The 11101-nt window shown below is 38.9% G+C and overlaps 1 protein-coding gene across 1 annotated transcript; it reads left to right on the top strand.

Annotated features, from left to right (window-relative positions):
- Positions 1-8: 8 nt before the first annotated feature.
- LOC124269333 (dehydrogenase/reductase SDR family member 7B-like) lies at positions 9-7833 on the top strand. Its single transcript, XM_046704347.1, has 7 exons — positions 9-102; positions 1259-1448; positions 2781-2884; positions 3603-3822; positions 4247-4339; positions 5132-5284; positions 7187-7833. Exons 2-7 carry the CDS (start codon positions 1292-1294, stop codon positions 7396-7398), a joined length of 939 nt encoding a protein of 312 aa, XP_046560303.1. The 5' UTR covers positions 9-102; positions 1259-1291; the 3' UTR covers positions 7399-7833.
- The last annotated feature ends 3268 nt before the right edge of the window (positions 7834-11101 follow it).

Raw genomic sequence — 11101 nt, 5'->3', positions numbered from 1 at the left:
GTTTCCTGTGTTTTGATTCGATAGGGTGGATTGTCTAAACACAAGTTTACCTCACCAGCAAGACACTCCCAGATATCAAAGCACCTTGAATTTATTTTACACGTATGAACATGTTCTCCATAAGTTGATACATTCTTAAGCATTCACATAGTGCTGTCGTTGACCTTTTGCACCCGAAAAAGTTTTCTTATAAATTTTGGACAAATTTCTCGGAAGGTTAAGTACACGAATTTAGCCCTTTGCGGTGAAGGAAATTTAATGACAGTTATTATATTGATTATAAGTTGTAATTGACATGAAGTCACAGTTAAACGCTAAATAGTAACTCGTACCAATAAAATTTAATCGAACAAAACACTAAAGTAAAGGATACTTAGTTTGAGTGACAAAAATAATGAAAAATCCGGAGTCAAAAAGCAAAATGTCCTTGCATTAAAAATAGAAATATCCATGTCCACTTTGGTAGTCAATTTCTCAAAGCTCAGTCGAACACTTTGGAACCATGGAATTTGCTAGTTAGAGTATGCCCCCACTGCTGTGTCAAAAATCACAAAAATGGGACGGGCGGGTACACATTTTGTGTGTGGATTGTTTGTCGTAGTATAAAAATAAGTTTTTCTTATGCTATCATTGCTCCTCATTTGTCTGGTCCAGAGTGGATTACTTGGCCAGAATCATGATACAGTTGTAATACTGCTGACTGGGAAATGGCTTGGTTAAACAACTTTCTCAGGCTAATGGGAGTGCCATGATAGGCCTACTTCACAAGTCAATACAAATTGTGATACTTGAGTGATGATGATATGACTTGTTCTAAAAGTATTATGCAGTCAGATTGTGCATTTTTTGTTTTGTGATGGGTGGTAAGTTAATTCTGAAACAGGAACCTGTCACAATGAGTAATTACACAACTTTGCAAATATTAGTGTTTCAGTAATCAAATGGGATGTGCAATGTAGAACATAACATCAGGTGTCAATTTGTGTGATGGTTAATTACACTGGTGAATCAGGACACCAACTGACTAATATTCCATGTTATTCCCTAAGCAATTACCGGCAATAGGTGGTTGAAATAGAATGTTCAGTGCAAGCACAAATGAACTTTAGTCAAATATAATAGAAATAGTCAAATACTATGAAATAGAATCATGTAATATATATCAATAATACTCATTCATATGCGAACAACCTTTAATGAATGATAAATAACCGTCATGATTATGATCTATTTCCTATGATGTTTGTTTATGCTTCAGAATGGTGCAGTCAATCTGACATGTCCAACTGAGATGGGTAAAATCTCTTGGGAGGTCGTTGGTAGTAGCGTAGTTGGAGCTCCCATTGGCTTGCTGTGCCTGCTGTATATTGTATGGGGATACAGGAAGAAGACCCAAGTCAAGGACAAAGTTGTTCTTATAACAGGCGCGACATCTGGATTAGGAAAAGGTATGTTCGCTATACCATGAGAACATCATCATCTGATTTAATCACATACAGGGGCATACACCTCAGTGTGTCTGAACTATTCAGGGTACTAACTGGTTGATTAGGGTAACAATAGACTGCCGATGTGGAGTTAATGAGCTAATCCCCACCTGTCAATCCAGGACAGCTTTAGCATCTGATTGATTGGTTTGATTTTGATTATGTTTGCTTGATGCTTAGCAATATTCCAGCTATATGGTGGCTGTCTGTAAATAATCGAGTCTGGACCAGACAATCCAGTGATCAACAGCATGAGCATTAATCTACGCAATTGGGTTGTACCAACCAAGTCAGCGAGCCTGACCACCCGATCCCGTCAGTCGCCTCTTATGCTAAGCATGGGTTACTGAAGACCAATTCTAACCCAGATCTTCAGGGGTGACTTGATCTGAAAATGTGAACCTAATTCTCATCTCCTTGTGAGTTTATATCATTACACTGAGCATTTGCCATTTTCATGTGAAATTTACAGGTTAGATAATGGTTATAATATATTACCAAACCATTTGAAACTTGAAATCATTTAATTGTTATTGCAAAGAATAGTAGATGACACTGAGTGAACATAGCTTGACAATACATTTAAATACTCTTCGCCAATCATTTTAAAATCATATCAGGCATGTCAACTAGTGCGGACATTCACTTCAGTAAATTGTTAACGCTAATTCCGATTCTTTTAAATGTAATCACATCTTTATACACATAATCATTTTTGATACCTATTTTTAATCTGTGGTGCAGGCGCTTTGAGGTTAAACCCAATCAGGAACGGTCTATGGTAGATCACAAAGTTGTTTATTCAAAGTCTTTCAGTACACAGACATCTTGGCACTGTTCCACAAAGTGATCTCAGTGCCAGGACTGGCAGAAGTGTCTGATATGGCAATGTTCAAAATTATGATTTTGTCTGGAATCTATACGGTTTGCTTCTATGGGATTTGAACACAGGGGCCCTCAAAAGTTTGAGTTTTTGAATGGTGGTCATGACAAGGACATCTTGAGCCTTTCATGCATAATTTCAAGTTGTAAAATATGGGAGTTATGATCTTTTGAGCATGAAGATCACTTTGTGGAATAGGGCCAGTGTACAGTGATTCCAAATGTCAGACTCAAGTACTATCACTTATTTGATTAAACCAAACCTGAGCTTATTGGTACGTGTTTCAATTGCATACAACTTCCTAGTACATTAAGACTGTTTGTTTTTCAGTTAGTACTAACAAAGCAGACTGAAACCGCACTCACTCATTCAAACAGATGTATACTGTAGCTCTCCTTTCTCTTCTGCAGCATGTGCAAAGATCTTCCTGCAAGCTGGCTGCAATGTGATCCTGGCGGGTAGGAGTGTTGACAAGCTGAAGGAGACTTCAGATAGTCTCAGAACTGAGTTAGGAGTAAGTAGATATGGAAGTACTGTAGTAATGATGTACACTGTTATGAGTTTATGTTGACTGGGTAAGTCGGACATCTCAGTGTATTGAGAATTGTGTAACAATGTAACAACATACTTTATGTTGTTACCAATATGAAGCAGAACAGCTGTGAAACCTGGTAGTTCATCGGATCATATTTCTCTTTCTCTCTGTCTCTGTCTTTCCTCTCTCTAGCTCTCTCTCTCTGTTGTACGTTCTCTGTCTCTCTCTTCTCTATCTTTTGCTCTCTCTGTCTGTCTCTCTTTCTCTTACTCTCTCTCTGTCTCTCGTTCTCTCTGTCACTGGCTCTTTCTCTCTCCTTTCTCTCTCTCAAATAGATATCTTTCATTGATTTTGCATTTGTTAATTTACTCTATCACTCAAGAATGCATATGAGGGATTTATGGCTTAGTTATGAAACTAGTTCTACCGCAACGCACCCAAGTCAAATGAATACTGTTCAGTGCGTGACCTCTTTGTGCAAACCCTCACATTACCTGATACTGAAACATTGTGTTGAGTAGATGACAAGTCTGTGCATTGATTGAACCAGGTCATGTCTTGATCAATAGGTTAAGAATAGCACCCACAAGGCAATGTGATGAATTGTTTTCACAGTGATGGATGAGTATAGTGTGCCCAATCCTTTGAAATGTTTCTACCTCCAAGTAGTGTAGAACTACCTGTTGTGGTGTTTCAGAAGAGTCTGGTGCATGATCCAAAGCTTCTGGTGATGGATCTGGAGGACGTGCCCAGTCTGGCCGGGAAGGTGAAGGACGCCCTGCGATTCCATGGTAGGGTGGACATCCTGGTCAACAATGCTGGCATCAGCTACCGTGGTCAGATTGAAGACACAGCTCTGGAGGTGGACCGGAAGGTCATGTTGGTCAACTACTTCGGTCAAATAGCCATAACTAAAGGTATTACAATTCTGTCATGTGTTACTTTGGTCAAATGGCCATAACTGAAGCTGTTTCATTCCTTGATGGTCAATGGGGTAGCTTAGTGTTTGAAGCATTCGCTCATCATGCTGAAGACCCGGGTTCGAATGCCCACATGGGTACAATGTGTGAAGCCCATTTCTGGTGTCCCCTGCAGTGATGGTGCTGGAATATTGCTAAAAGCAGCGTAAAACCAGATTCACTCAATCCGTGGTGATACTATGGCAAGAGCTGGATCAAGGGAAGTAATTCAGTGACCATAGTCCATGGATGCTTTCGATACAATCAGTTTTCACTCAGTGTTACAGATATAAATGTAGGAAATTATACACTATCATATCTGGATAAGTATGTGATACATGACATGTTTGAATTTCTGTAAAATTGCTTCTTGTGTCTGCAGCTCTCCTCCCTACCATGCTGGATCAAGGTGGCGGTTATATAGTCGGCATCAGCAGTGTACAGGGGAAATTCTCCATTCCATATAGATCAGCATGTGAGTTGTGTCATGTGTTCAGTGTAGATGATACTGTTTAACTTTGCTAGTACATACTGTAACAGGCTCATAAAATGTGGCTTATCAGTGTAAATTCATGGCCTGGCTGTCACTTCTTTCAGTACATATGTGTGGTAGAAATTTATATTTGTAAGCATTATCTACCCCTACACGATACACTTTTTCACTTAACCTAAATCTTTTAAATCAGTCACAAACACAAGCATGGAAGCATAATGGAAGTTTCATGATAAGCAGAAGGTTCTGTTTTAAAAATAGTATGAAGGCAGAGGAACTGTCACAGCCATTCTGTCACCATAATAAGTCACTTGGGCCCATGTGACATAATTTTAGGACATGACAACACTGTCAAAATGTCTACAGAGGAAATGTCCTTTCTTGGATTACTATTCAAAGGGTTAAAATGAAACTAACCAACATGGCTCAGTAATATCTGGTATGTGCACAATTCTACAGTTATGGATTGTAACCAGGAACAGGCCATGTAAACACCGGATACAAAATTCTTGTGTTATGTGTCAAATTGACAGACTGATCATTGGATGCACAATTTATTTACAGCCTTTGGTTCAGTTAAATACACTGGAGACTGTCTGGGACCACAATTTTGAATGTTAATAGTTTTGGATGATTGAAGATTTCAGTTTCAATTTTCGATTCTAAAATACAAATGTAGATGTATTTTACAGTGTGTGATATAGGAAATGTAGGCATAAAACGTAAATCTGTCGCTTTAAGGTTACTAAGTAATGTTTCTCTCTGTCCTTCCAGATTCTGCATCAAAGCATGCATTTCAGGCATTTTTCGACTGTCTACGAGCTGAAGTTGCTGATAGAAATGTTAAAGTTAGCATCATCAGTCCAGGGTACATGTGCACTAATCTCTCCCAGAATGCAGTCTGTTCTGATGGATCAAAACATGGAGGTAGGATCAGTGAGAATGTTGTGTAGTCCTGGTACATGCAGCTGTGAAGATGTGTGATATTGGCACATGCAGCTGTGATGATGTGTGATACTGGTACATGCAGCTGTCATGTGTGATATTCGCACATGCAGCTGTGATGATGTGTGATACTGGTACATGCAGCTGTCATGTGTTATAATGGTACATGCAGCTGTGATGTTGTGTGATACTGGTACATGCATCTGTGATGTGTGATACTGGTACATGCAGCTGTGATGATGTGTGATACTGGTACATGCAGCTGTGATGTGTGATACTGGTACATGCAGCTGTGATGATGTGTGATACTGGTACATGCAGCTGTAATGATGTGTGATACTGGTACATGCAGCTGTGATATTGGTACATGCAGCTGTGATGTGATACTGGTGCAGCTGTGATGATGTGTGATACTGGTACATGCAGCTGTGATGTTGTGTGTGATACTGGTGTACATGCAGTGTCATAATGATACTGGTACATGCATCTGTGATGATGTGTGATACTGATACATGCATCTGTGATGATGTGTGATACTGGTACATGCATCTGTGATGATGTGTGATACTGGTACATGCAGCTGTGATGATGTGTGATACTGGTACATGCATCTGTGATGATGTGTGATACTGGTACATGCAGCTGTGATGTGTGATACTGGTACATGCATCTGTGATGATGTGTGATACTGGTACATGCATCTGTGATGATGTGTGATACTGGTACATGCATCTGTGATGATGTGTGATACTGGTACATGCAGCTGTGATGTGTGATACTGGTACATGCATCTGTGATGATGTGTGATACTGGTACATGCAGCTGTGATAATGTGTGATAGTGGTACGTGCAGCTGTGATACTGGTACATGCAGCTGTGATGATCTGTGATACTGGTACATGCAGCTGTGATGTGTGATACTGGTACATGCAGCTGTGATACTGGTACGTGCAGCTGTGATGTGTGATACTGGTTCATGCAGCTGTGATGATGTGTGATACTGGTACATGCATCTGTGATGATGTGTGATACTGGTACATGCAGCTGTGATGATGTGTGATACTGGTACATGCAGCTGTGATACTGGTACATGCCACTGTGATGATGTGTGATACTGGTACATGCATCTGTGATGATGTGTGATACTGGTACATGCAGCTGTGGTGTGTGATACCGGTACATGCATCTGTGATGATGTGTGATACTGGTACATGCAGCTGTAATGCTGGTACATGCAGCTGTGATGATGTGTGATACTGGTACATGCAGCTGTGGTGTGTGATACTGGTACATGCATCTGTGATGATGTGTGATACTGGTACATGCAGCTGTGATGTGTGATACTGGTACATGCAGCTGTGATGCTGTGATACTGCTACATGCAGCTGTGATGATGTGTGATACTGGTACATGCAACTGTGATGATGTGTGATACTGGTACATGCAGCTGTGATGATGTGTGATACTGGTACATGCTGTGATGAAGTGTGATACTGGTACATGCAGCTGTGATGATGTGATACTGGTACATGCACTGATAGCTGTACATGCAGCTGTGATGATGTGTGATATAGCTGTGATGATGGTGATATGCATGCATCTGTGATGATGTGTGATACAGGTGCATGCAGCTGTGATACTGGTACATGCATCTGTGATGATGTGTGATACTGGTACATGCAGCTGTAATGATGTGTGATACTGGTACATGCAGCTGTGATGATGTGTGATACTGGTACATGCAGCTGTAATGATGTGTGATACTGGTACATGCATCTGTGATGATGTGTGATACTGGTACATGCAGCTGTGATACCGGTACATGCAGCTGTGATATTGTGTGATATTGCAAACAGACTGACAGTTTTCCACTTTCTGTTACAGTGACAGATCCCACAACAGCATTAGGTATGAGCCCTGAGTATGTAGCGCGACGTGTACTCCAGGCCATCGAGTTCAACCAGGCAGACGTCATTCTGGCAACGCTCATGCCAAAACTAGCCTACTACACCAGGGTCTTGTTTCCAAAAACATATTTCTCTTTGATGAGGTCTCGTGCACGGAAACAGAAAATAAACTATTTGAAGAATAAGTGATTTGAAGTGTCTGTGTGAGGGGGCACTGTGTGATTGGTTTGTCAGAATAAGTTGTTGTTTGAGTGTGTTCAGTAGCCAGATGTCAATGTTTCAGTAGCCAAAGTGTCCTTGCTTAAGTATTTTTTTTCACATGGAGATATTAAAGATTTTTTTGTCTTCAGTATCATGTGTGCTTTGGTCCAGCTGGATGAGGGAGATGAATGGCTGAAGGACTTAATTAATGGGTCTCAAGTTGCTGTGCTGTGTGGAGACTGTTAGACTGAAATCACAGGATTTAATGCACAATTTAGCTCAATTATGATTGAACAAAGTCATATTGTCTCAAGTTCTTAAGAAAAATTAAATGCGTTCGTACACATCACTTTAGTTTTCAATAAAAATAATTTAAAGAGACCTTTAAGAAAAATGTGCCCAAGATGCATTTAATTGTTTTCAAAAATAATTTAAAGAGACCTTTAAGAAAAATGTGCCCAAGATACATTTAATTTTTTCAGAGACAAGTCACATTAGTTTTGTCTCGTCAATAAGCCATAACATGACTGAGTTCGTCGTGAAGATGCTTGAGAAACCCCATGCTTGAGAAACCCCACTGCAGATTCTGTTGTACTTGATGTATGACTAGAAGGATGAGTGGGCTTGGTGACGTGGTTGTATGTCACCATACACAATGTCATGGAAGGTTACTCATGATATCAATCACTGGTACTGACAATTTGCTCACATTTTTCAGATTTGTTTCACGCTCTGATTGTTGTGGATCGAACTCATGAAGTAAGAAGTGTTACATGTTTTAATTTCAGATAATATCAACAGTGTTCAAATCAGTGACATCATTTCACATAGCTGATTATTTACTATGAATGAGACATTTCATTTAGAATTAGAATTAACATTATTAATGTCATTTCAATAAACATTGAGTTTGTTGGTCCCAAATTTAGATCATGTTAGTGTGGGGTTTTAGCTGCGACTGATGTGATATGCCAAGCAAATACCATTAAAATAATTACTAACTGTTTGACTGTCTACCAAATGAACAATGTTTGTTTGATGTAGAGCTCAGATTATGTTCAGGGATGATCTGTTAGTTTTGTATTTCAATTAGTCACAGAGCTTTGCTGTGGTTGTGAGTAGTTTTAATGATTTCAAGAGATAATTGCACATCCATGACATAATAGACATGTGAAATAGTTTGTGGTCATTATGTTAAGATAACTCTGTATGAAGGAAGGGATGAATTTACTAATGATCACTTGTGATTGTATTTACTGACATTAAAGTGGTGCTGATGACAGGGCTCCACAAGTTTGGATTGTAGTGATATGTATTACGGGTCTAGGACAATTGCCACCCGGACAATTGCCTCCTAGGACAATTGCCACCCGGACAATTGCCACCTAGGACAATTACCACCCAGGACAATTGCCACCCAAACATAAAATAATAATTCAGTTTCTTTTGTACCAGCTTTTATTGAGTTTGACATGGTAATTCATAACAACATATTACATAGTCAGACTGTGGCTTTTAAATACTTAACCTAACATTCATACATACAGAGTTATCCAGGGCATTACATCTCAAATCTGTTGCACCTGTGAAGGTCCAGGTTAGAATATTGATCTTCAGTAACCCATGCTTGTCGTACCTGTGAAGATCCGGGTTAGAATATTGATCTTCAGTAACCCATGCTTGTCGTAAGAGGCGACTAACGGGATGGTTGGGTGGTCAGGCTCACTGACTTGGTTGACACATGTCATCGGTTCCCAAATGCGTAGATCGATGCTCATGCTGTTGATCACTGGATTGTCTGGTCCAGACACGATTATTTACAGACCGCCGCCATATAGCTGGAATATTGCTGAGTGCGGTGTAAAACTAAACTCACTCAAATCTGTTGTGCTAAGGCCCAAAAAATACAAAAAAAACAGTTGTCAGGCAATAGCTATTGAAAATTGTGCAGGTGGGCAGTCTTTTCTTTTTTCCAACCTCCCTACATAAGTTTTTCCATGATAAGTACACTACTTTTTACTTTGACCCGTTATCAAATTTAAACAATACTTTTGCCATGACCATAATACAATGTGCGCAGTTAAGTAGTGCACATGCAAAGGGAAGTAATTGCATGCTGTATATGATCTGATTATTCATAGTATTGCAGCATTTCACTGCCTTGGTCATGTGCGGTATATGAATTAAGTTGTTCAGAAAATGGAAATTAAAACGAAACATGTGGCAGAGTTTATGAGATGCAGTATATGAATTAATTTCTAGTTTCGAGATGCGGTATATGAATTAATTTGTTCAGAAAATGGAAATTAAAACGAAACGTGGCAGAGTTTATGAGGATGTAGCAGAGCTTTGGTACTAAGACTTTTTTTTAAGTCTAAACATCCTGGACCCATTTAACCATAGGCTTGTTATTGAAGTGACGTCAACAACTTCATCTCACTTATCAGTGACCCAGTACCAAATTCCCTTTGGTCATGATCAACGACCAGGCGAAATGCTCCCTCAGAATGATACATCAGTGTTTAAAATGGTAGCTTAAACTGAGCAGTCACGCCTATATTATATTATGTCTATTATTAATATGGATTATTAATTATTATTAATAAATGAAACGCTGGATAATCAAGGTGTGCTTATTTCTCATTAATATCCAACCATGTTGCATGCAGACAAGAAACATTACAAAATGTTTTGCATTAATGGTTTATTTTTAAGCTCTAGACTTCATAATTGTTCCTTTAACAAAGATGAAGATAAATTTTTTTGTGTCAACTTGAAATGGAGCAAGAATTTTGTGTGAGCAAATCTTATGTACATCCAAATTGAGAAACTATAGTACACATGAACTACTCATTGTATGGTAATGCTACTGAACAGGGTATTGGAGGCTCCACATCTTGATTGTGTTGATAGGGCATTGGGAGTTATTTAATAGCTGGCTTTCGGAGGAAACATGCTTCTACAAGATGGGGATGCAATACTCAGGATAATTGTTGATCATCTTCAAGGTATGATACAAAGTGTACAAAGCACGAATATGTGTGAGAGAAACAGTGAATGATTCAATAAAGTTTATTTTCAGTCAGATTGTATGAAAGTTGTTTTGTTCATCTAATTTTTGCATAATTATCATGATTATGTTATATCACTGTCGCACAAAAGTCACTGGAACATATAACTTGATAAGAGTCTGTTAATTCCTTTTGATTGTTTAACATTGGCATGAGTGTTTTGTTAACGCCTTGAACTTCTGTGCCTTCGTATCAAAGTGCTTTTAGTGATATGAAATTGTTTGTAGTATTTACAGAGATGTAGTATATATTTATCCCTATTCTATAAATGTACCTATGCAGGTATGCAATGCAATTGTTATTATCGAATGAAACGTGAATGGTTAACATTGGTCATCTTGTTCAAGTAAAACTACTTGTGAATCAGGTAACTGAGATTGCTCACAAAGGTGACACTAGATTGGCTTTTTGTTTGGATAGTAGCTTGGGTGGGTCAAAATAAAATACTTTTGTCAAGATCAACGATTCTGTTTTATTTTGCATAACTTTAGTCAGTTCATTTAGTGTGAACAAATAGAAGCTATTAGAGCTGCGGTGCACTGTGTTGAAAAAATATTTGCACGTTTCTGTTGTTCCATGAACTGTAAAGTGGAAAGCATTGCCATGACATACTCTCTGAT

Source organism: Haliotis rubra, unplaced genomic scaffold, assembly GCF_003918875.1.
Source record: "Haliotis rubra isolate DU_JTF1 unplaced genomic scaffold, ASM391887v1 Scf144, whole genome shotgun sequence".
In the NCBI taxonomy this organism is placed as follows: domain Eukaryota; kingdom Metazoa; phylum Mollusca; class Gastropoda; order Lepetellida; family Haliotidae; genus Haliotis; species Haliotis rubra.
Note: the sequence above shows the minus strand (reverse complement) of the source record. Positions and strands in the feature narration are given on the sequence as shown.